We start from the raw sequence: 26,765 nt of genomic DNA on the forward strand, positions 1-26,765 counted from the left end.
CACGTGTGTGTGTGTGTGTGTACATTTGTTCACGAGTGTATATATGTTTAAAGAGCGATAGGGGGAGGGGGCCAATGAGGGGATGTTGGCATCATGTATGCAGGAGCAGAGGAGGAAAAAAAACTGCTCGAGTGGGAGGAAGGAGTGATAGCGGTCACTTAGAAAAAAAAAATCCCTCTTGCGTGCGTGTGTGTTCGAATGAGCGTGTGTGCGGTAGACCAATTGGCATACGAGCAAGAGGGAGAGAAAGAAAGAGGGAGGGGGGAGTAGCGCGAGAGAGCAAGCGCGAGAGAGAAAGAGAACGTGTGTACGAGGGCTCATGTAAAAGCAGATTAAAAACACAAGATGGCTTCCTGAATGGGCTGTTGGAACACGGACGACAGAGAGACTGAGAAGGAAGAGTGGGGAGACACAGAGAGAGAAGAAAGGGACGGAGGGACAGGGCTGAGGACGAGGGGGAGCCGAGTCTTCTGATGGGGATTCGGTCAGTGAACGGTGGAGTACGAACCGAGGCAGCTCCGAGGCTTGGAGGGTAAATATTCATCAGTCCAGACTATTTTAGGATTGATAGGTGGGTGGGTGGGGGCTTGGAGGTGGAGATGGGGGGAGGGTGTGTGTGTGTGTGTGTGTGTGCGCGTGGAGGTTGGCGGGACTGAGGAGCAGCTCGAGACAAAACACATCATTTAACATCGAGAAAGCCTGGGCCATGAAGACAAGGCGGGGGGGGGGGGGCACACTGAAGATGCTCGTGTTTAACAGTAATCAGCCCTTCTGATGGGCCACTTCCATCTCTTCCACATCATCCTCTACTAACCTAATCACTGACACTTGTGCATGATTTGCCAGTTTTGTCGACATAAAGCCGGCTTTTGCTGACTTGTGAAATGAAAATATGTGAAAGCTGCGGCAAGTTGGAATGGAGACATTACATAATTGTGTGATTGAAATTGAGTCTCGTTTGCTGTCCCGGCAGCACATGAAAGTGCCGCCTCACTGTTGGAGTATAAATCAAAGAAAAGAGATTTCCATGCACAGCTGCGGTCTGATGCTTGCTGAGGATGACAGGCGTGATAAGGAGATAACGTGTAGGATGACATAGAAGTCGCGCTGCCGTTTATATAACGCCCACAATAAAGATGAAACATTCTTTGGCCCTTGTCGCATTGTTCTATTGATTGTTATTCTCCCCCCCTCCCATCCCTCTCTGCCTCCGTCCCCCCCCCCCCCTCTTGTTCTGTTGAATGGCTGTAAAGGTGGAATACTTTGAAGACGACAGTCGAGGCTGCTTGGGACACCCTGAACTAGCAGCTGAGGTAAGAGAGGTCACTCGGTTTATGTCTCTGTAGTGTGTGTTCGTCTGTCATCTCTTGTCGCACGTCCATAATCTCCTGTAATGTTGCTGTGATTTTTGGCTGTTGGTTCATCTCATGAGGTGTAAACGTGTTGCTTAGTCAACACAGCGACCAGTTCCTCATCTCTGTGCATGTGTGTCAACATCATTGTTTCGGTTGTTTGTGTGACTCCTTCCGTGAATGGGTTGCTAACCATCGCACAGACAAAGCTGCGATTGTGTTGCTAGGATGTCATTTGACTGTTTTGCTGCTGTCCGCGGCGACTGCATGAGCTCGTTATTTTAGCCTTAATACCACCGCTGGATGGAATACAGGTGCTTTCGATCCCTGCCGGCATCGCTCTTCCCAACCAAGTGTCACAGCTTCCAAGCTGGCCGTTTGAAGTCAAGTTACTGCAACTTTATTTCTAAGCCGTGTTGAGCTAAGAGCCTCAGTGACTAAGCGGGCAGCATTCACTGTTTAAAGAGTCCCACGCTGCCCGCTGATTGGTGCCAGAACCAAACATGTGTAGATACAAGAGACGAGTGAAAGGAGGAGGGAGGAGGAGGAACCCTGCGTGCTGGCTCAGGAGCCAGGGAGGGGGCCGTCCTGCTTCTCCTAGGTTCTGGAGTCAAATGAGGTAAAGGAAGTAAAAGTTAGTGGGTCACACATGCGTACGTCTTTGATTCTTGGGCGTAGTAACCTGTGGCCGCCAAGAACTGCCGCTCTCTAGTTTGGCTCGTCGAGGCAAGCTCACGTGTTTATGTGGAACTGTGGAGAGGTGGCGAAGCTTCATGAAAAAAAAAGGACTGAACAACAAACTAAAAGGATCTTGTGACGCTTTCTCAAGAACATGACAGCAAACTCTTCAGTGTCACAAACCCACACACACCGCAGTGGCAATATATGACATCTGCAGTCGCAAATACACTCGCCAGAGTCACAACAGTTACATCCGATGGAGGTTAGTTAGTCAACTTTAGATGTCATATATGGATTCAGCTCTGTTCTTTGACCTTATCTCTAAGCCTGCTTTAATCCCTGTCCTTCTGGAGCTGCCCCTTTATCTGCAAAGTATGTACAGCCATCTGGTTTAAAGGGAACAAAATCATCCACATGTTCCCTCCTGTGTTAAACAAGTTTGCATTCTTTGCCCTTTGGCTGTGCTGAGCTCCACTTTGTAAGGTTGCTGTGAATGTCCTGGGTGGAGCGTTTATCTCATCTGGATCTCTTTCCTACTCAAACATTTCCCTGCCTGTGCAAAGACAAACACGGTAAACACACTACAAGCTGAAGGCACCAATTTTGACGGTTTAAATAAGCTGTTATGGCGTATCATTAAGTATTTTCAGCTCCCACACAGGAGCGCAGTGTGACAGCAGACACCGTCAGGCAGCGCTTTACATGCTTTATTTCACCTTTACAGCGCTGTTTTTTAGAAACAAAACTTTCTTTAAGAGGTTACCACAACAGGTTACAAGACAGACGGCGCTCGTCTGATTTCTTTTTTCTAACGCCCATACACAGGATTTCCTCTTGAACTCTACACAGTTGCAGAGTTGGGAAAGAGCCAGAAGCAGAGCCGAAAATATCAAACCATCGATGGCGTGGTTGCAGATGGAACCTTTCTTAGTCGTGTGTTTAGCTTTTGCGTGTGGAATCCCCGGCTTCGTTCGCAAAGGGTTAACGCTGACCTAGTTTCCGTGGCAACACTGAATGTCTGATGACATCACTGCTTTAATTTTAGCCCAGCATTCAAGGTTGGTCACATGACCAGCGAGCCAGCACCACATGTGTATGTGTGTAGTAAGCGGTTCGGTATATAGTACAGACTCAGGAAGTGGAGGGTTTGACATCACCTCTTCCATTCAGTGTCAGCTTTCGATGTATTTGCTGCTCTGTAAAGTTTCCGCTCAATCAGTGAAGAGCTGCAGTCTGGTTACCCACATCCACTGACACTCAACTAGTAATCTGTTATGACAGCAGCAAGTAGGCCTTGGCCAGTTTAGCACAGGTCTTTATGTCTCTTAAAATAAAAGGCATTTGAGGGTATGTTACGGTGAACACACCTAAAAGGTTTGATCGAATCTCCTACGAAAGAAATATGTCAACTTTTCTTTAAAGAGCATTTTTGTGTGCTTGTCTTTATCTAGTACTTTATCTAGCTTGTCATTGTCTCCTCTTCATACAAACATTAATTAAATGTCCAAAAAGATGTTTCATTTGTTCATTCTTTAACTTTTAATCTTCACCCAAACAGTGTTGATAATGTGACGTTAAAGATTCCATGTGAGCCGTGGTCTGCAGTTAAACAGCTGACTGGACACATTTACCTATTTAACCTTGATGGATGACCTGCATGCAAACCAAGGAGGAGGCAGCTCCTTTGTTGTATTTAAGCTGTATCATGTATTGTGTGTTTTCTTTCCAAGGAACCCTAAAGCATTTCAAAACATCACATGCTACACATCCAGAGCCATCACATGAGATTTTCATGTATACAGTCAACGATTTAAGCTAATTATGAAAATATTGAGTCTTGCCAAGCCCTCCAATTTTGCCACATTTAGTCTAACGATAAGGAAACATCCATTGTCTGTCCGGTATGTGTCACGAGCAAAGCTAGACCGCATGGCCCGATTACTTGAGCTAGTTGGCATCTAGTTGGTTGTGCCTGTGCTTCACGTCGGAGGAAGATTGTCAGCCGCCTGGTGCCGCAGTTAATAAAAAATGAATGGAAAGAGGAGGGGGAGGAGCCCTCAGCTGTTGCTCGAGCTCTTTAACTCTCACTTCTCTGGCGGTGGCTGTGCTGCTCCCACTGGGCATGCAGTTTATGCAGTCCTGAATCCCTCTGCAGCCAGACACTGCCATGTTTTATGTAATGCAGCGCAACAGCTGTTGGAGCTTTAATAGGTTACTAGTGAAACAGATACTTGAAGATGTTGATTGCTCAAGTATATTTGAATAAATCTAGTGGTGGCTGCTGTATTGAAATATTGGAGGATTGGTCTGATCACAGCGAGGAACAAAACAGGTCGTAGCTCAGAAACTAATTGAATCACTCAGTTCTTAAACATCTCATTCAACCATCAGATGCTCCGATCTTAGTTTTAATTCCATTAAGGCCATTTTTTATACATTTGTGTGTTTAAGTGTGTACCGCATCATAGGGATCCGTAGTGTACTGGCCCTTTAAGTCCAGCTATGCCTGACTTGAACATATGGGAAGCTAATCTTAGCCCCAGTCCTGAGAGACAAGACTGGCAGCCAGCCACTGTGCAGGGCTGAGAGAGGTTTCTCTTGTTTTCTCTCTTTTCTCCGAGAAATTTCAGGTTTGATTTCCCTCAAAAAGCATCACCCAGTTTCTCAGGCTGTATGTGTCACTTGTCATAGATACTTATATAGTGTGTAGCAAAGATACATCATCATCTAGTCAGATTCAACTACTCTTCTACTGATCTTCTTCATTACTGGAACACATTCGGCTGGCAGGTAGTCGTACACAGTGTACCTATTTTCCTTTGAAGCATTTCAACTCTCTTGTTCTCCATCAGGCAGCCCCCCTCCCGCCTGTTCAGTGGCTCGCTTTGTTTCAGACCCAACATTTCCTATCACAAGCAGATCTGTATATTGATTTTAATCTGTTCCTTCTTTTCATTTCCCAAAGCACAAAGAGCTGCCTCTTAAAAACAGACCTGCCCCCAAAACCTCATTATTTTTTTGTGGCTCCACCCTGACTGCCACCCCACCTATCACCAACTTTCCTTTTTTTTCCTCCTCCCTCCATAACCACTCCTCCCTTTCTCTTTGTGAGGAGTCGCGATGGGGTTTTTGGAAAGGGGGGGGGCAGGCTTACCCCAGCTGAGCGAATCGTGCTGACTTGCACGTGCTGAATGTCAGGATATGTGACTCAGACCTGACGTCCTGCACTCACTACGATAATCCCCACCCAAACACACCTTGAACCGTACACCAACCATCCTGGGAACTGCAAACAGGAAGGAGGAGACAGTCGCCACGGTTAAAATAATAAAGCAGCCATCGTTCTGTTTGGTCATCGTGGTAACATGTTAGTCTTATTTGTTCAGTCACGTTGACAGACTTTGTGTTGCGTCTCCCATTTCAAACACAATGTGCCCTGCAGCTCCTTGTTCCACCCACCGACAAACCCAGTGACCCTGGGTGAACAATCCATTACTGTGTGCATTCTGTAGTGTACTGGATGTGTGGAGAAAAATCATTAAAGCTGGCCTCTGCATTAGCTGACAGAGAGAGCATTTGCAGGAGCCTTCTGCGTCTTTACCTCTGCATGCATGTGAGAAGAAGTGGGAGGGCGGGGCTTATGTTATGTGCGTTTGTGAGAAAGTTGGCGATAGAATAAGGGGGAAGGGGGGGATGACAGATCAGATGACCTTGATGCTATTACACTGCGGGACAATGTGAGCTGTGGAAAGGGGTGTACAGGGGTAGATGGAGCAGTGGTGGGGGAAGGTGTCAGCTGACAGGAAGAGATGGGTGGAGGGTTCAGGGTAAAGCTCATGACCTAACCGTTATTTTTCTGTGACTTTGTTAATGACTGGCTAAAAAAAACTAAAAAAACATACAATATAATGCTATGCCAAACTGGTAAATCACTTTAATTATTAAAAAGAAAGGAACAACTCGTTCCGTACTGCTTTCTGTTTGTTTCAAACACACAGATACCTCCCACTTGTTACGTGCTAGTAAAATTTTAAAAGCCGGTTTCAATGCGTGAGGGTTTTAAGTCAGGACTTTGTTTAGAAGAAAAGAGAAAGATGACTCAGACTTAGTCATATGCAAGGCAACGCAACACACACTGCTGAGGATGGACTTTTGTTGTCAGTCATCCCTCCTACAACCAAGACCTTTCCTCCATGCTGCTGAGAAACAGCGAGCACAAGGCAGAGAAGTGAGAGAGATGGAGAGAAAGAGAAATGGAGAGAAAAAGAAAGACGAGGGCGTGAAACGACTCATTTGGATTACAATTTGACTACACGGTGAGATGAACTGATCGATGGAAGATTAGGAGCCTTTGTTATACCGTCCTCACGCTCTCTCTCAATGCCGGGTTACAGCAGATTTACTGTAAGTGATTTCAATTTTCCAACCCAAAAACGTTCTTTTTTCAAATGTCTTAAAGTGTTGGTTTTATATGTGGTGAATGTGATGTAGATGTGAAAGAGAGAAAGATACAGCTACGGACAGCTTTTAGTTGTAATGTCATCGGTCATTGAGCTGTGGTAGTAGAAAAGTTCTTTTTTATAGAGGAGTGAGAGGAAGCGTTAACTCCTTATCACACAAAAAAAGCCAAGAGCACACAATACTCTTCCATCACCGTTGCTCATTTAAATTCTCTAGTCAATCATAAACCTCGGCTCTTTTCAGATAGCCAAAACATCTTTTGGTAAATACCTGAAACATTGAGTAATGTTTTATGTGAAATGACATCTCCTTCTTTCTGATGATTATGAATCATCATGGAGCCCATGTGTTTAAATTCTTACTGTAACTCCCACGAAGAGTAAAAGGTGTCATATACACTGTATTTACTGTGTGTCCCTGCTCACGTTATGTTTCAGAAACCGCAAAAGTGTCGACCATGCACATTCATCGCTTCATGTTGATGTTTTTGATCAAATCGGATCAAAATGTTCTCGTTTTCTAATTTATGGAGAACTGAAACAGCCATAATCAAAATTAAATTTAAAAATATGCAAATGTCTAACTGAATAAGTTAAAATAATGATAAATATTGCAAAAATAAATTGAAAAATATGTACAATAATGCAACAAACTAGATGATAAGCTGTACACACAGTATGGAGGATTGAAAAAGCCACAATTAAAAATGAATACTAACATTTGTAAATGGCCCCAATAGACAAAGTAATATGCTAATAAGTAATGGAATCTGCAACGATAAATGTATATAATGGGAATTAAATACATTTTCTGCAGTAATTTGAGATGTGTTACGTATATTGTTTCTTAGTTATATAATTACTTTGCCATTTTATTTTATTTCCCAAACAGATGTTTTACGTTGATTCCCACTGATTTCTTTCTCTCTTTATTTTGATTAACAATAGGTTTTTTTACAATGCATAATTAAGCAGAAATACACGCAGGAATGTGAAAACAGAGATACAGAGAAATTATATATGCAAAATTATATTTTACAGTCAAAAAAAGTGACTTCTTTTAAAATACACTGAAGTGACAATCAATTACATAAATAACTTTAGGGAAGTACATAGAGAGAAGATGCTGAGGTAAATAATCAAGAAATAAAAGTAGGGCTCAAAGAATAAATCTATGAATGAACGGACAATGAATGAGGGCCGTCCAGAGGTGTGGAGCTGTTAGACTTTGAGTGTGACGGTGCGTGGTCGGTTGTCTCGTTCGTCACTGTGTTGGCCCTGTGATGGACTGGATCGGTCCACCCTCTTGCCCAGTGGCAGCTGAGATGGGCCCCAGCCCCCCACAACCCTGCACGGGATGAGAAAGTAAAGAGATAAATTAATTGGGTTATTAACACAAAGTCACCTTTGTCATGTTACTTTATCTATTGAGCCATTTATATCTTTTTGTATTCATTTTCATTTATGGCAGTTTCAGTCCTCCATACTCTATAGCTCACGACTCCAGCTTGAGTTTGTTTAATTTTCTTGTTGTTTCCTGTTCATTTTAAAACTGTTACAGCCACTTTGGACCTTATATTTCTTTAGTTTAAGAATTTAACTTTGACGGGACAAACTTCTGATAAGAGCTCAGAGTTAAATGGACTGAAAAAAGGACCTCTGTTATCAATGTGGATGAGGAACTGTGGGTGGAGAGCATGTGATTCAGGGGTTAAGTCAAGCCTTGAGCAAGAAACGCTGTGTCACTGCAGCTGGAGGAGTGAGTGAGCTCAAGCCAGTCGGGTGAATAAAGAAAGATGTTTTCGAGTCGGTTGGTGTGTGGTGTTGGCGATAGTAGTGAGTGGGCATGTGTACGATGTGACATTTGCCCACCCAGTGGTGGAGGCAAGTGTCCTGGTGGGAGACACGGGTGATGACGATGCTGCTGCGTCATCACCGCATGTGTTTCCTACCTCTCCTGCTCACCGCTCTTCCTCTCGCTCATTGGCACTTCTTTGTCATGTGACCCAGTGCTCTACTTATCCTCTCCTTCCCTTAGACAGTTTTGGCTGCGCTGTTTCTCTTTGGGATTGACGCTCATCTGTGTGTATATATACGAATATGTCTAGCAACAGCGAGGCAGACATTGTACAATTTGGAGCGAGCGCGTCAGAAAGTGTTGGGACGGTAATGCAATAAGCTACTCTAGAAGGAGAAAAAGGCTCAGGAAACAAAACAGAGGAACAAATCGAGTGAGGAAGGCAGAGGCAGATTGAAAAAGCTTGAGAAAATGAGAGATCAAGAGAAACAGAGGAAGCCAAAGTAAGCGAAGCAGGGACAGCCAACTGAGGTTAAACCAGTCTTAGCACAGAAATATAGGAGAAAAATGCAACGCAGGAGTTTACAGCGATCTGCATGGGGGAGACAGCCATGTCCCCCCTATCCTCCTCCTCCCTCCTCCTTCTCCTCCTCCTGGTCAAATCTGCTTCAAAACTCCAGCAATGTAAGAGAGAAGAGAGGACCACAAGGCCAGTCAGCGTGCGAGTGGGCACGAGGAAACATCCAGCGATGATGGCGCCGCTGACAAAGATAATGGCAGTTATGGCAAGGCAGGATAATGGTGAGAAGACAGTATCAAGAGTACGCTATCGTAGGCTGGCGGACAGGCGAGGAGAGAGGCTTCGTGTTGTCACTGAACACAACTCTAATGTGTTGATTCTGGAGGCTGCTGTCTTCGCTTGGCAACAAGCTGCCGACCCTTCATCTGTGTGCTCCTTTTCATCAAAATCTTCTGTGCACTTACAGAATCGGTTAAAAGAACAACTGAGCAACTTTTCTCAAAAGACTCAATGTCTTCCTCTTTTGCCGTATCATCATCCTTTTCCTCCTGCTCGCTGTTGTCATATTGTCGTCCGCTGTTCCCTGTCCATTGCCCAGTGAAACGGAGATGGAAGCTCCTTTACCTAATCATTGCCTACTGTTCTTATAATCCAGTGTAGACGAGTGAGTTGAAATCATAGAGATTTGTTGAAAGCTCCAGTTGTGTTTCTTACGTCAAGAGACACAATTCCTGCAGTTAGAATCCGGCCAGCTCAGCTGCATCCTTTGGATCTGTGAGGACAGGCCAGCAAGACCTTCAGCAAGCCAGCTGTCTCTCTATCGACCAACACTCTTGTGCATGTAGGCTTGCTACAGGATCTACTATCAGCCACAGGTGTAAACCTGAAGTGTTTTAATTTAAGCGAGAACTAGGGAACCGACATGCATGTGGACGAGGAGGAAAATGGAGATTGAAGAGCCATTCTCGTTGACGTCTGCTTTGGCCCACGATTGAGCCGAATCGAGATGCGCAAACAAGGAATAAAATCAGATCAAGGGGGGAAGCAGATGCTGTTTGTAGAGAGCATACAAACTAATTGAATTAATGTTGCTTTTTATTTCTCCCTTTTCTTTTTCCTGCGGAAGCCATTGTGAGCTGAGTTTGACTAATCACTTTGCAGCCCCTGTTTCGTCCTTGCAGTCGAGAGCAGAGAAGCTCGGTCATAGCCAGAAATGGTCAGTTTTGGGGCTTTTGTAGATAACAAAAACATACATATAGCCTGATATGTAACGTCATCGAATGCAGCACAGCAAACAGTGCAGAAGGGCGTGGATAGAGTCGCAGAGAGCTTGTCTCATTGGTAGGAGCTCTGCTACACTGAGCTGTTTCCTAGGCTGCTGCTGCTAGCGTCTATCCCCCACTGCTCTCTGTGTTTCTGCTCACTGCACACTCCTCCATTCCATCGTACGTGCCCGCTGTGGCTCAGATAATGGCCTCTCGCTCTGCACACTGAAGAGAGAGAGGAGAGGAGATGGAGGGGGAGGCGGCACGAGGGGGAGGGAGGGATAGAGAGGGGAAGGTGGGGGCTGCGAAGAGAAGCCGACTGCATGTGTAGTCAAGAGAAAGAAAGAGGATATTGAAAAAGGGAAGGGAGGAGCAGACAGATAATGAGAAAGGAAAAAGGAGAGAACAGAAAGCATTGGCTGTAAGAAGAGGCAAGAGAATGAGAAACGTGTGTGCTGTGCTGGGGGGAGGTGTGCGGTGTGTGTTTGGCTGGCTGTGTGTGAGTGTATGCATGTGGGTTTTGGTGCTTGTGCTGTCTATGCGCTGCACAGACGGGAAAGAATAAAAAGGAATACAATCCTACAACGCCGTATCGCTTGTGGACTGCTGTGCCGGCAAGCAAGTCTCATGCTCCTCTCCGTCTCCTCTTCTGCTCTCTGCTTTTGGACTGGCTGCTCTGTCTGGACGTCTAGAACAGTGTAAGTATGCGTTGCCGATCCTCAAGGCTCTCAGCCGGCTTAATATTGTCAGGATCTCTGCTTCATGTTCCTGCTCGTCACGGCAGCAGAGGAAGGGGTGAGGGAAGAGGGGGGCGGACGAGAGGGAGGATGGGGTGGTGTTGTGTTTGTGGGATTTAGGTTCAGCTGTCTACTCATAAGCTGAACTTAACCCCTTCAGCGCCAGCACGACTATCCTTTAATGCTTTGTCTCCTCCCTCCAGATTTTTTGTGCAGTGTCAGTGTTTCCTCTCAGACAAACCTGGAAGGACCAACTTGTTTAAAGGGCTCCTAGACTGTCTGGTTTACCAGGTTTGGCAGGATCCGATCCGGTTAGTTGTGTTTTTGCGATTGGGTACTCATTGGAGTGTGGGTCAAGTCTGTACAAGCGTGTTTGCGTGCAAAATAAGGTAACATGTTTCAAGAGATGACAAAGATACTCGGCTCTGTCATGGTGTAAAAAATATTTGTCAAAGCACGTGGTCTGTACAGGCAGACTCACAAAAGTGTAAAGCGCTGCAGGTGTCAGCAAAATTTCAATCCTGGACTCCAAAAAAACTCCCATAAAGTTCGACCAAAGCTCAGATTACAGCTGTTATTGCATGTGTGATGAGGTGTTTTGTGCACAAACTGGGTCAAGCCCATTTATTCTAAATGTTCAGTGTGAGATGATTTAAACCCACGTGTCTCCTCTCTGTGGTAATGTTTTGTTTGCGTAACTGTGATAAAAAGAGGAATAGACAGTGTCAGTGAGTCTCATAGTGCACAATTGTGGGATGTTTGGTTGTGCAGTGTTGCAGTCACCCTGTTTCAACACACTGCAGTTCTCATAACTACCGCACACTGCTGCTAAACCCCCCACCCCCTCTTGTCCTCTCTTCCTCTTTCCCATCTGATGCCACTGATAGTACAGACATGGGGCCTCTCACGTATTGCATGCCGGCTGTTAGCTGCCTCCCCACCTCCACATTACTCTCTAGCTCTTCAGTATTTTTTAACCAATAGTATCAGCAACCCTCCTGGGACCCCCAACAGACACCCAGCGCAGAAGGTGGATTCAAAAGGCTCAAGCATGCTGCCTGTCCGGTAATTAGCCACTTCAAAGGCTCATTTCAATAAAATTCAAATGATGGGGAAGCTGGACATCAGACTCACTTCTGCTGCTGTAGGCTGACGGATCCACACGCAGAAGCCATCTTTCTTTACTCTGGCTGGACAAGATAGAATCTCGGGTGACTCAATTCTCTACATTAGGAACTACTTCATATTTATGTTGGGGTGTGAGATATTAAGCTGGGTTGAGGTTAAGTTGTTGATAATTACATAATTACTGTGCATCACAATGCCATTACGTGAGTTCAGGTTGTGTTATGTCTTTTGAAGTGGAACTTTTGCACATGCAACAAGAATGTTAATGCATAGAAGTGTGTGATTTGGCTTACTGTGTAGTGTCAAACACACAGTTGCCTATTGTTTAGGGTAATTTGACTGTTTCTGGTTGACACAAAAATGAATTTACATTATTACATCTCATGTTATGAGGCTAAATAGACGACTGCGTTTTTATAGCAACTCTGCCATTGTTTTCCTTTAACAAAGGCCATTGAGCATGTTGGAATACACAGTTTAACCACAACATGAACTCTGTTAATGATTTCTGAAACTGCCCTTGGATTATCTTTGTTTGCTCTCCCTCTAGGCTTGTGTAATTATAATCTACGAGGAGCAACCCTGGGCTGAATACAGTTTGTAAGAAACATCTTAGGGTAAATGTGAACGTGAGCACCGCAGTTGGCTTCAGCATGTCAAGATAATTCAAGTTTTACAGTGGAACAGTCATAAAGCACTTTGGAAATGTGATTTCAGACAGGGACATGTGACATTTTTGCTAATTTCAGTGTAACTGCGTGCATGGTGACTGTTTCAGTTATGACATAGAGGGGAAGTGAGATATGTGGCTGTACTGATCAGCTCATGATTACGGTTCCCTCTGAAAATGTGCAAAACCAGCTGAACAAGTTTTCTTATGCTGTATGCAAGGGCAGGAAAAGAAAAGAACAAGAAGCAGTATTTCTCGAGATTACATGTTTTACCTGAGAATCTGCTGAACTTGCTTCAAATTATTTGAACATCACAGTGACTGACATGTGATGTTAAAGTATGTTTTTCCCTCCTAAAATAATCAAGTTCAGTCAAGCTGAGGTCTTACGGCCATGACAAGACTGAACTTGACTGACTAAACTTTGAGGGTTTTTTTTATGAGGTCATGCAGGTCTTGATAGTTTAACTCAAGCTTTTCAAAATGTCATATTGGCTCCATGTCGCATGTATCGTCCAATATTCTGCTTGCATCCACTGATTCTAAACTTTGCATCACAACTGCCCTATCGATGCCTGCTTTTTAGTTTTTGTCTCTACCTCACCTCCAGATCACCACCACCATCCCTCCCACACTCCTCCTTGATTACCATTTCATTTAGATGTTTCTTGGAGGAAAAAGCCTGCTCTATTTCATCTTATTTAGTGTATCTGCTGGGAGCATCAAGTTTAACTTGATCGTGTAATCCAAAGGCCAAATCTTTGTTATAAGTGTCATGACCAGATAATTGTAATGTTTGAACACCAGGAATTTTATATTTGTACTTTTATCATGCAGGGTATTGTAGCTTTGTTAAGCTGGCTTTATGTCTCCTTAGTATCTGAGATGTGGCATTCCTTATTTAAAGACACATTGTCTTTAACATCACAAGTTGTTCTTCAGAAATAAAGATCAATTCAGTTGTATGGTGTGTGACTATTATAATTAGAAACTGGAAATCAACAGAGGCTTTCTTTGAATATTGAAAGTAGCACCAGCAACAACAGAAAAGACAATAGTAGTGCATTTAAGACCAGTTTATGGTTGAGGGAAAGCACTACATGTGCATGGGAAATCAGATACTTATCTGTTTTTGTTTTTAAATTAGACATAACAGAGCAAAATCTATAGTTTAGTATGGGCTCGCTCTTTAATTCTTCCTAAATTAGAGCAACTTTTGGAGGTTTATGTCAGTTAAAGTATATGCCATAACAGTTAATGGAAGTAATCTTTATTTTGGATTAATATAGAGCCCCACCACTCCCACAGATAGCCACTTCATGGCTGACATGTTCTCACTCCAACAGGCTGATTTGCATAGACCAACTGATCTGGAGCATAACATCCTTTTGTAAAAAATACACTATGAAAGTGTGTCTTAGGACATGTGACCTGTCTGACAAAATGCTTGCCTGTTGTGAAATCTCTCTACTGAATACTGAAATATATGATCGAGTTTTACTGATCAGACCCAGGAGCAAGCAGTGCTAGTGTATGTATATGTGAGAGGTGGGAGGGAAAATCTGGAGAAGAGCAAGAAAGAAAGAGTCTTGTATTATTTTGTTGTCACGTAAATGTACTAATGAAAAATAAACAATAAAAGACACCTGGCACGTGTACATGTATGATGCTGTTTTGTGTCTTTCTTGTTTTTTTCTTTTTTTTTTTTTTTTACTAACCTTTCTCCATGTTTGTCTTTCAGACTGTTCACAAAGTCACTTCAGTGGATGGCCCCAGAAGTGGAGGCCAGATGGAAATTGGGTCACATGACCGCCTCCAGGAAGGCGCGCTCAGCCTGGAATTAACCAATGGGGTGAACCCCTATCCTAATGATGATGAGGCATCTATGGAAACAGAACAACAGAGGGCAGGAGACGTGCCTCCGAGGCAACGCTGGGTGCCAGGACATGGGAAAGTCAGTGACACCCAACAACAGCAATCATGTTGGAGCAGCAACGGAGGTACAACCCTCTCGGAGCCCAGACACCATGCAGACATGGAGGATGCTCACAATCTGGTGGCTTTTTCTGCTATGGCTGGCTCCTTGCCTCCTTCTTCTTCTCCCTCTTGCCTCCTTGTGCAGCCTAATACAGCCCATCTGTATGAGAAGTTCACTCAGGAGACAGGTGCTGGTGGGGCCCATTCCAAACTCTCTGCAGGGGCTTCTGAGGGAAACTGTCAACCTCTAGAGGACCTTGACACCCTACAGAAAGCACTGAGCCAAGCCAAACATGGGCACAAGCCTCCTAACTGCGACTGTGATGGACCTGACTGTCCAGACTACCTGGAATGGTTAGAGAAGAAGATTAAATTAGCAACCAGAGAGGATCAAGGCTCCAGTAAAATAGCTGATGGTGTCACACACATACAGCAACCCCATTTGCAGCAACATCCTCAGACCTACCAACAGGCAAATGGTGGCCACCATATGTCTACTTCATGCTCGCAGCAGCAAGAGGTAACTCAGGGCCATCACCCAGACCAAGTGCCCTGCTCCAAACCTCCTATTCCTTGCTCTCCCCAGGTCCTCTCCATAGCCAAGGAAAAGAACATCAGTCTTCAAACAGCCATTGCCATCGATGCTCTAACACAGTTATCTGGCACTGGTCTTCATGTTGTCAGTTCTCCAGGTCAAACCCCATTTAAAAATAACCTCCACAACCACCATCACACCATGAACATTACACCTGGTGTGATCCCATCCTCTCCTGGCAGCAACTCATCTTCACGCTCTCAGTCCGTCCCTCCAGGACTGCATGTCAACCAGCATGCTCCAGCATCATGTGACCACCACAGACCCCAGTCCCAGGGCCACCCGCCCCATGCTACACCTCTCCCTTCCGCTACCTCTCCTTTCCCAGGTCAGGGAAAACCTCCAGGCTCCAGTCCTAATCCCCTGCAGTGGCAGCAGATCACAGGCAGAAGCTCTGAACAGAAGAATTCATGGATCTATAGGAAATCTGAGCCGCAGTCTTGCTTCGCCACTGCACCTCACAATAGCTCAGACCCCATGTCACAGCTGAAACAGCTGCTTGGGGACACCAGTGGCAAGTTCAGCAATGTTCCTTTCAACCTCCCAGTTGTACAGCAGCTTAGCTTGAACCAGAATGGGAATACTCAGGGCCAGGACAGCCCAGCATTGGCCAGGATAAAACAAGAGCCAGACTCTGGGGAGCATTACCATCAGACTGTCTTGACGGGACATTATGGAATGTCTAATGGTCAACAACTGGGTCAGCACTTCCTTGGTAATCCCATGTCTCCTGGTCAAGCAGCCATCAGCCACTCCACTCAGGCAGCTCTGCAACAGCACCTTCACTACAAGAGGAACCTCTTCTCTACCCACCCCTCTGGCTTTGGAGCACCAGGTCCACGTGCAGCTCTGGTTTGTCAAAACTTGAAAAAATGGTGGCCACAGATGGAGGCAGGTTTGCCCCATCTGGGGATCAAACAGGAACCCAAGGAACCCAAGAAGAAAAAAAGTAGCCAAGGATCTCCTGTCATGAAAGCTACAAGTGGGATGCTGATAGGCCCTCCTCTCCCCAAACCCAAGCAGATAGTCGTCAAAAAGACCAAGCAGAAAGCTTCCATGCCAACCTTCCTGCCTCAAACCCAGATCACCATACAAAAACCACCTGTCTATATGATAGACAGAGCCCCAGCCCTGACCAACCTGCAAGTATGTTCTCTGCCCTCTTTGCCCCTTCATAGTAACACCATTCAGGCTGCTGCTCCAGGCCTTTCTGCCCTGGCCCAGTCTCAGGTAACCATTTCCGACACCTCAATGACTCCCTCTTCCACTGTTTCTGTTTTACCAGAAAACACTCCAGCTCAAATTGGCCTTTTGCGTTTACCTGTGGCTCCTGCAGTCCACCTTAAACCAGAAGGAGTGGGCAATCTGGCCTCCAGTAACACCAGCACTGCCACACCTGTTACCTCCATATCTCCATCCAGCACCTCACAATTACAGAATCTTATGAACATAGATCCGAAGTACGAAGACCTGATCCGTCAATTTGAGGCTGAATTTGGAGACTCACCTCCAGATGCACCTGCCACTCAGCCCGAGGAGGAGACAGCTACAGCCCCTAAGCCAGGGAATCAATCCCTACTAAGCCCTCAGGACCTCAGTCCCACAACATCCCACATCTCTCAGTCAGTTCCCACCACTCAAACCAACTCAACACCTCATTCAGATGATCAGGAGATGGAAGTCAACACCCATGTGACAGGGACCCAAAGTGAAGCAATCATGAGGCCGGTGTCTGCAGAGATCCCTAGGCAAAAGCAAAATGAGGGGCCTGTTGATCATTCTCTTGACCAGGAGACTGTGTTGGTCAAGCAGCAGCCCAGAATGATAGAGGATACATTCAGCTCTCCGATGCCAAAACGCATGAAGTTTGAAGCTTCGGGGGACATAGCAGTGCTGTCAACCACATGCTATTCGGAGGAGGATACTCCGACTAAGGATGGTCTACCCTCCTCTCCATCTCTTAGGGGTTTCCTAGACTCACCTTTGCGCTACCTGGACACCCCCACAAAGAACTTGCTGGATACTCCTTTCAAGGATCCACAGTTAGAGTTCCCTTCCTGTACCTGTGTGGGTAAGTGTATGCATCAGTGTCAGACTGTGCTGTGTGTACAAGTTGCAAGTTAGTTTCTACCTGCAAAGCTCTTTAGCACTTTTCAGACACACTTTCAGCAATGTTCAAACAAAAATGTCATCCACACTTTCATGTATACTAGGACTAGGACAGTGGGCCAAGTCAAGCTGTAACTGTAGCTGTATTAAGTCAAGCTACAGTTACAGCTTGACTTAATTGTGCATGTATGATCAATGAGCGTATTCATAGAAACCCCCCTCCAGCATCAGCTCCTGTCTTGATATTTGTAGAGTGTCTAAGAATGTACGTGTTGCCTGGGTGTGTGGCTGCGACCAGCCACACAGAGACAGCGTGAAGCACTGAAGGCAGGAGGCAGGAACAATAGCAGTGGTGGCAGAAGGAGTCTTTTGTGTTGGTTTGGCTCAGGCAGGCAAGCAGATCACTGCCTTTGTTTGACAGAGAGCAGTTCAGTCCCATAATTTGGTTTGCACCCTGCTCATGGTAGTTATTTACAACAGAGTTGGTGGTTCTAAAGTTGCAATAAAAAATCTAAAAGCACTTTTTAAAGCTTTTGCAAGGGAATTAGCTTTGGTTTCAACATAATTATATTGTGTCCTGTCTCTGTCCATGATGCCATTAATTTCACAACTTAATAAGGAAGAATATTACTGCTGGATCGTTTGTGTAATAGTAATTTAACCAACCAATTTAAAGTCTGGATTCTTAGAGAAGCTATTGAAAGATTTAGCCTCTGTTTCCATTGGAGAGGGTACATTGGGGGGGGGGGGTTGTCTAACACAACAAGCCTTGGTAGATAAGCTTATTCATACATGACATCACAAACTCTCCTAAGAGACTGCTATTGAATGAAACTGCCTGCAACACACACACAGATTAAAGCCATAATTAGCACACCCAAACACATCTGCACAAATTTCACATAAGAATCTAGTTTGCCTTCTCCACTTCCTGCCATGAGCCACACCCTGGTGCCTCCCTGCACCACCAGGGGAATGTGACCTCATGTTGCCTTTAAACCAGAAACACACACACATCACTGAGTTGATTCCCACACTTGAGATAATCATCTGGTGGGAAATTCATCTGATAATCAGAAGTGTGAGCTACATTGCAGATGATAAAGAGGAATGAGCAAAGTGGTAGTTATTCTGTTTGGAAACACATTGCAAGCTGCTACAGAACTATGCAGTGTAGCCTTGTAGAGTTTTTCATTCAATATGGTATATATACATACATACATACATACATACATACATACATACATACATACATACATACATACATACATACATACATACATACATACATACATACATACATACATGCATGCATGCATGCATGCATGCATGCATGCATGCATGCATGCATGCATACATACATACATACATACATACATACATACATACATACATACATACATACATACATACATACATACATACATACATACATACATACATACATACATACATACATACATACATACATACATACATACATACATACATACATACATACATACATACATACATACATACATACATACATACATACATACATACATACATACATACAGCAATAGCAATAGTTAACTATACACAATATAAACACTAATGTATGTAGCATGGAGACAGACATGCTCCCACATACTTTTGCATTCATCTGTACCTCCCAAAGTATCACCCAACAGACCACACCCTGAACTTGCAGCCCACTGTCTGAGCCTGGGGAGACTATTGTGTGTTCATGTGTCTTTGTGTGAACTGGATATTGCATTCAGCTGCACATTAATTTACTCTTCTGTTATGAATTGGCCTAATCTACAGAGAGAATGGCCCTAAGTTTGCCCTGAGACACATCAAAGCACATCTGCTGTACATTTTAGCCTTTATCAAAAGTCTACACAAAGTGAGATGTGATAACATGCAGTCGAGCTGCACTCTTTGCTGAGGTCAGCAGACTTATACTATGAACTGTTTACAGCCTTAGAGGCACTGAGTTCAAAGAAATAAGCACTTCTTATCTGCAAGCAGGAGTTTATAAAAAAAATCTGGTGAATATTGATACAAGGCACATTTGATGGTGTTCAAAGCACTTCAGAGGGGCACTGCTGGCAATATTGACACAAAATCATGTCCCATAGTTTAGTTGTGTCATAGCATAGTTTAAGATAATATCTAATATCTGGGCAGATTTTTGGATGAATATCCAGCAGAACATGATATCCATGTACATGTGACAGCTGTGATGCTACCTTCTGGTTCTATTTTAAGTTTTATTTGACAGTTTTGGTGTTTCATCTTAAACACACAAGGGTGGGGTGTCACTGTTAGTTATAGCATAAGGAAAACATAATTACCAAATTGAATGTACTTTTTGTTGTAATTGTTTATGTCAAACTTTGTTTTGTCATTGGGGTTTTTGAAAGTTTTTTTTATCACTACTTTTTCTTTTCCCAGAGCAAATACTTGAGAAAGATGAAGGGCCCTACTACAATCACCTTGGATCTGGACCTACTGTAGCCTCCATACGAAGCCTGATGGAGACGAGGTTAGCCAACTCTTCTCTTCTCTTCTTTTCTCTTCTCTTCCTGCTTCCCTTTCCTGCTCCTTCGCTCCCACCTTTTTCTTTCTCTCCCCCCTCCCTTCTCCTCACAGTTTGTCCTTAGGGAATCTGTGACCCAGAAAGCAGTCGACGGAACAGGAAGTTTCAGAATCATCAGAATATCACAGGCAGAGCAAGAAGCACGAACATAGCAACAGATGACAGCTGAGAACGGGAGGAAGAAAAAGGAAAATACCATTACGATTAGATGTGATATTACAGAAAAATACAGAGAAAAAGATGAAGAGGAAAAAAGAGGAAGGGAGGGGAGAGAAATAAAAAGGCTTTACCGGCAAATTATGTACTCACAATGCTGAATTAACTCTGTTTTATACCTCAAACGTAATCAAATTAAAGATAGGATGTGTGATGTACTTGTTGATGCCTTGTCTGCAAGGCATTTTGATAAAGGCAGTCACAGCCTCTGTAACAGAAGAGTTGTTTTATCTTCTCTAGAGGAAAACATTGATCAACTGTTTTGAAGGTTTATAGGCAAGATTTCAAATGGACCAATGAGTGATTAGTTCTCAGAATGAGGGGGTGGTGATAGGCCAGATACCACTTCTTGTTGTTCAAGAGATGACGTAAGAGGTTAAGACCCTATAGTTCCTAGCTGACCTTTGACCCACCTCTGACCCCAGCAGGCCACCCCTGTGGTGACAGAGTTTAATCCCCCCCACGCTCTCTCTCAGCCACCTCAGGGTTGATCCTATTCAGCAGGAGCCCCTTGTGCTCTCTGTCACGCCAAATCTGCTCAGGGCTGAAGTTTACACAATGGCAGGTATCAAGCTGGGAGAAGACCTGATATGAGCTGTGACCAGACATGTGACAAGTTCTGATGACCTTCCCGCACCCTGATGCAACCTCTGACCTCTCTCCCTCATCCTGTATACTTACTGGCACATCTGCATACACACATCCAGCAAAAACATAAATATGTGTATGCGTCCATAAAAGTCAGTGCAGTCACATGTCACAGATTTAAACATTGAAGCATCTTAAAGACAATGCAATGTGGTTGGTGTTACACAGAGGCTTGTGGGTTCTGGCTTCCTCTGCCATGCTTGTGTGATTCTTAGCAGAGCCTGGTGAACACACACTCCACTCCAGCTACTATCGCTGAGATTTGCCTGTCTTTGGCTGACATCTACTGCTACTCCCTCAGAAAGCTGAAGCTGAATGTGTTCTCAGCTGGTACAGCTGATGGGGTGCTGTTAATCAGTGTTTGTAGTTATTGCAATATGATACCATTGGCAGTTATCGACGACCAACTGGCCAAGTGGATGTGCTTTTAAATAACTATGTCATTTTCCTCATCCTTTGTAGGTATGGAGAGAAAGGGGAAGCCGTCCGGATTGAGAAGGTTGTGTACACTGGCAAAGAGGGGAAGAGCTCCCATGGTTGTCCTATTGCCAAGTGGGTAGGTAGATTTTCTTCACTTCCACTATGTAGGAGGTGTTAAAAAACACAACAACACCGACATGTGTTACTGTTAATGTTTCAAAAGAATGTCCTGCGGGTTTCTCAGACCTCCAAACCTTGTCGACAGCCTGTCAGCATCTCACTTAGTGGCTGATTGTGTTTAAGTGAAAAAAGAGAGGGATGGTTGTTTTGTGTTTGTTTGTCCCTCCTGACAACTGCCAATCAACAGCAACTGATTTATGTGGCGTGTGTGTATGTGTGCATAATGAGGGGTCCAGGGGAGACAAATGGGTGAGCTTGTCATCCACAGTGGGTAAGTCAGTAGGAGGTCTTACTCAACCCAGCCTCCCCACATCCTGTTAATGACTTTAAGGAGTCAGAACAACATACTGGACACAAAGAGCAGAGAACAGGCTGTCAGGTGTGTCTATCCTGACAGATTTAGGATTGGTATTCATTCACAAGAGCAGATCATATTCAGTACAGGTGTCACACTTTATGCATCTGTACATCTTAAATATATTTGTGTGTTGGACATCTGCTGGTCAAATAAAGTAACTACAAAAGTAGCTTCCCCAGATTTGAAATATTTGTAATATTAAGCTAATGTCTGTTTTTGTTGTGAGCGGCAGTATTAAATTCTTTACTTCATGCCAGGTGATCCGTCGGAGCTGTGAGAAAGAGAAGCTGCTCTGTCTGGTGCGTCATCGCACTGGCCATCACTGTGCCAATGCCATGATCATTATTCTCATTTTGGCCTGGGAAGGGGTCCCGAGAGCCCTGGCCGACAAGCTGTACCACGAGGTCAGTGAAACCCTCACCAAATTTGGCAACCCCACCAGCCGACGCTGCGGCCTAAATGATGAGTGAGTAGCCGATGGGCAGTTTTTCACACTGGCACTGACACTGACACTTTATTATAAACAAATTAGTGAAATCTTTGTGTGGACATAAGAACCATCCATCATCTGGAAGAAAATGTGGTAGAATAAATCTTGCTGTTATTAGAATAGTTATGGACTTAAAAACTGTATTAGCCTCAAGTAAGTGATCAAACAACTTTTTTGAGGCTGTAGTTTTGTAAGATTATTACTTCAAATAAAACATTGTGTCAATTTTCTCTCTGACACGTCTCTCACATGTTTAAAGCATGTGCAAGGCATACATCATTTATGAATAAAGCAGAGCTTGCTCACTCTCTTCTTTGCAGTCGTACCTGTGCCTGTCAAGGCAAGGACTCCGAAACATGTGGTGCTTCCTTCTCATTTGGCTGCTCCTGGAGTATGTACTTTAATGGCTGCAAGTACGCCCGAAGCAAAATACCACGCAAGTTCAGGCTACAAGGAGATCACCCTGAAGAGGTACACCTGACATCCATTTTACAGCATTTAAAAAGGGATTGTATTGTTGCTAATAATAAACAAGTTTGTTTTCAAGCTTTTTATCATTTTATTTTTCATTCTCTTTCAAATCTTGGGGGAGGTTTTGTGAAGACTTTATAAGCCGTCAGTGCCTTACTTGCAGTAGACAATGGTCAGAGTGCTCTCAGTTTGGAGAAACAAAAAGGGGAAGCTTGTAGTTGAGCTAAGCTAGCATAAGGGTATTCAGGAAAACAGCATGTTTTTGCCCTCAAAAGCCACTAAAATGTTATAAATTTATGGCATGTGTGCCATAAAATGGATTTATACACTTCTTCACTTTTGCCATAGACAGGTTTTTACATATGCACTATTTTTTCTCAACCAAGGACCACCTTGTGTTGGTAGTGCACAATCATGCACTATACAAATAGCCATTGACTGGTGGCTGCCGACATTCTGACAATGAAAAGAATTTAAAGCCAAAAAAAGCTGTTTTTAATTGCGAAATTTTGCTCTTCTCATAAATCCTTTCTGAGCGGCTGCTTTCTTAGCTCCTCCATCAAAATTCTACCTTAATTCTCCAAATTAAGAGACCTCTGACATGTGACTACAGCTGGAAAGACAGTGACTCCTTATTAGTACTTCACACAACCCAAAAAATCCCTTTGAGGCATAATTTATTGCTTCTGTAACCTGAGTGTTGTTCTGATCTATGATCCGTGTTTTTTATTGTCAGGAAGAGAAACTCAGGGATAACTTCCAAAGTCTGGCAACTGAGGTGGCTCCTTTGTACAAGCAACTGGCACCACAAGCCTACAGTAACCAGGTTTGTTGCACAGACAAATACCCAAAAATTTTCATTTACAGTGCACAGTACACAGTCCACTTGATTTCATTAGAATTACAAAAACTATAAATCCAATATCCATCATTAACACAGCCACAGAATCGGTGCTATGAATGCATATAAAATAGTTTAGCTGTTTTGATGTCACCTCTTTGCTCTACCTCAGTGCCTGTCAGAGCAAAGAGCTCCAGACTGCAGGTTGGGTTTGAAGGAAGGCCGTCCATTCTCTGGAGTCACTGCATGTATGGATTTCTGTGCCCACGCTCATAAGGATCAGCACAATCTACACAATGGTTGCACAGTGGTAAGATCAACTAAAGATTTGTGATGCTGTTTTTGAGCTGTGAATACAGAATATATTGTGCTTAAGAAAATCAAGTTTTTAGCACAATTCACAGGTGACTTTGCTCTGTGCTCATGCTTTGTTAGGTGTGCACGTTAACGAAGGAGGATAACCGCACTGTTGGGGAAATCCCTGAGGATGAGCAGCTCCACGTGTTGCCTCTTTACACAGTATCAGAGACAGATGAGTTTGGCAGTGCTGAGGCCCAGCGCATCAAGATGAAAACAGGAGCCATTCAGGTGCTTCAGGCTTTCCGTCGTGAGGTACGCAAGTTGCCCGAGCCTGCCAAATCCTGCCGACAGCGCCGGCTGGAGGCCAAGAAGGCCGCCTCAGAGAAGAAGAAGAGTAAACTCCTGCAGCAGTCAGGGGAGACACCAGAGAAAACAGTGGTCAAGGCTGAAGTCTGCATCAGTGGTTCCCCCCAACCCCAAGGAAATAAAGGTTAGTTCATGTTTGATGTGTCAAAAATATATTTAAAAACTAGAGAAAGGTGAAGTTTGATTTCTAACATACCTTTTTTTTTTTTAAAACAACCAGCAATTATAAAACAAGAGATGCAGCCCAACATCAAGACAGAGCCCCTTAATGGATCACTAGATGGATACCCTTTGCAGGCAACAGACCCGTTCAATAACATCTATCAGCACCCTGCCTACTATGCAAGGGGAGCCCCCTCCCCAGCAGGCCAGCCCTCTGCAGCCGACACAGTAAATGGTTACCACCCCAGTCTGCCCACAATGCCCTTTGGATACTACAACTACCCGCCCAATGCACTTTTCCCACGCAGGCTGAGGACCTATGAGGGTCGAAATGGATCTTTTGCAAAAACAGATAGTAAGCCTGTCCAAGTAGACAAAAAGCCTGATATTCAGAGCCTTCAAGCCAGACTGGCCCAGTCCACCACCAGCCAGCCAGAGCAAATCAACCAACTTAACCACAGTGCTCATGCCCAGCCTGCAGACTACAACCAGTCCCGTCCTTCTTCTGTCTCCTCTGAGCCCTCCAACCGAGTCACTCCACTCATTAAACAGGAGCCCATGGATGTGCCAGTTAACGAAGGTACATTACCAAGCCAGGCTGGTGCCAACACATCAAGGTCCAACCCCCAGCCTGCGGCCTGGCCAGGGTGCAAACTTAATGGAAGTATTATTCCTACCAGCTGGGATGGCCATCTGAACCATAGACAAAGTCCTGAACTTTCTTCTTTGAACTTGAGCAAGCAGCAGTTTCACCAGCATTCCCAACAGCGGCAGTCCTCTACTTACCCCCAGCAGTGGGCATCCTTTCCCAGTTCAAACTCTCCGATGCTTTCTCCCAATCCATCACTTCAAATACCTTCCTCTCCACCTCCGTCCCATCACCTAGGTGGAGCGTTCCAGGCTAACTTGCACCAAGGCTCCACGCACCATGCCATCCCTCAACCAGGTACACCCCAGCCTTCCAACTCACACTCAGGCTCAGTTACTCCACAACCAGGCACCCCCAGGCACTGGACTAGTCCTGCTCCAAGTCCTCAACCAAATGCTTGGGCCATGGGACCTGCTGCATATGGCCCTGGTTTGAAGCACAACAATCCTGCAGGAGCCTACCCAGACAAGATCTGGTCCAAGACCGGGGAAAATCGGTGTTCCACTCCCCTTGGGCTCCAAGAAAAGGCCTGGAAGTCTTGTGGGGGTTCGGTGGCAGGCAGCACCCCCTCCCCCGCTCCGGAGGGTCGCCTCTTCCCTGATGCACTGCAGCAATCTGATCAGGCATACTGCGACCAAAGCCGAGCCGAGAGTGACGCCGAGAGCGTCAAGCATCATGAGGATGACGAGGATGAGGAGTGGTCTGACAGCGAACACAACTTCCTGGATCCCAGCATTGGTGGTGTAGCAGTTGCACCAGCTCATGGTTCCATCCTGATTGAATGTGCCCGTCGGGAACTACACGCCACCACTCCAATTAAAAAGCCTGATCGTTCTCACCCCACCCGCATCTCCCTGGTCTTCTACCAGCACAAGAACCTCAACCAGCCCATGCATGGCCTGGCTCTGTGGGAGGCCAAAATGAAGCTGCTGGCAGAGCGAGCACTGCAGAGGCAGCAGGAAGCAGCTCTCCTTGGTCTCTCCCAGGAAGACATTAAGGCACTCGGGAAGAAACGCAAGTGGGGTGCTACAGCGACAGGTGCCAGTCCAGGACCTGGACAATCTAAAGACAAGAAGGAGGGGCCAGTGACACGGTTAGCCCCCACGTTCAACACCACCTCTATGGTTACTGTGTCTCCCTATGCCTTCACCCGCCTCACTGGGCCCTACAGCCACTTTGTCTGAGGCAGACCGACACAGACAGACTTAAAGCTACAGAGTGGTGCGGTGGAGGTCTGGAGAGAGCAGTGAGCAGAATGAATGTCTCTCAGCCGTCTCAGAGTCTGGCATCTCTCCATCCTGCCCCTCCACAGTCCACTTGGAGGAAGGGACATTTTCATTGTTTTTTACCTCATGTCAGGCAGTGGTTTGGGCTTCAGACACACTGCCTGTGGTGCTCTTCCTCTCTTTTTCCTGGAGAGGAACTCCATTGCTTTTTCTTGTTTATAGAATTTTAATGATTCTAATTATTGCTATTATTATCAATATTATTATGATTGCTATTGTTACTGTTAATGTTGCTATCGCAGGTATTATGATGAAGACTTGTTTGTTTTTTATTGCTGTTTTCTTTAATGTTATTATTAATGAGGTGATTGTTTTTGTTTATATATTTTTTTAAATCAATCAGTCTGAGTCACTCAGACCATTGCTTTTCCATGTTTGGAAAACCTGTCCTCCCCTTTTGTAATTTAATTTTGTGTTCTTTCTCCTTGTCAATCTTAAAACTCTACTTAGAGGAGGAGCCATTATCTGTCCAATCAGACAGCAAATCAGTATTAGGGGA

General features: G+C 44.7%; 1 protein-coding gene across 4 annotated transcripts; it reads left to right on the forward strand.

Annotated features, from left to right (window-relative positions):
- The first annotated feature begins 259 nt into the window (after positions 1-259).
- Positions 260-26,538, forward strand: tet3 (tet methylcytosine dioxygenase 3). Of its 4 annotated transcripts, XM_072388496.1 has the most exons (11): positions 455-532; positions 1,254-1,313; positions 14,353-17,254; positions 19,735-19,825; positions 21,206-21,299; positions 21,959-22,167; positions 22,512-22,662; positions 23,399-23,488; positions 23,676-23,813; positions 23,939-24,293; positions 24,390-26,538. In XM_072388496.1, exons 3-11 carry the CDS (start codon positions 14,401-14,403, stop codon positions 26,162-26,164), a joined length of 5,757 nt encoding a protein of 1,918 aa, XP_072244597.1. In that variant the 5' UTR covers positions 455-532; positions 1,254-1,313; positions 14,353-14,400; the 3' UTR covers positions 26,165-26,538. The 4 variants fall into 4 exon arrangements, with proteins under 4 accessions (XP_072244596.1, XP_072244597.1, XP_072244594.1 ...); XM_072388495.1 differs by lacking the exon at positions 1,254-1,313 and having other exon boundaries at positions 260-532; XM_072388493.1 differs by lacking the exons at positions 455-532; positions 1,254-1,313 and adding an exon at positions 6,053-6,437.
- The last annotated feature ends 227 nt before the right edge of the window (positions 26,539-26,765 follow it).

This window comes from Leuresthes tenuis, unplaced genomic scaffold (assembly GCF_036924035.1).
Source record: "Leuresthes tenuis unplaced genomic scaffold, fLeuTen1.0.hap1 SCAF_6, whole genome shotgun sequence".
In the NCBI taxonomy this organism is placed as follows: domain Eukaryota; kingdom Metazoa; phylum Chordata; class Actinopteri; order Atheriniformes; family Atherinopsidae; genus Leuresthes; species Leuresthes tenuis.

Excerpts from the sequence above, each read along its gene's own strand:
- tet3 (XM_072388493.1), top strand. The coding sequence starts at position 6,414 with ATGCCGGGTTACAGCAGATTTACT. Across the intron at positions 19,826-21,205 it reads CGAAGCCTGATGGAGACGAG|GTATGGAGAGAAAGGGGAAG; the intron begins GTTAGCCAACTC and ends CATCCTTTGTAG. Across the intron at positions 23,814-23,938 it reads TACACAATGGTTGCACAGTG|GTGTGCACGTTAACGAAGGA; the intron begins GTAAGATCAACT and ends ATGCTTTGTTAG.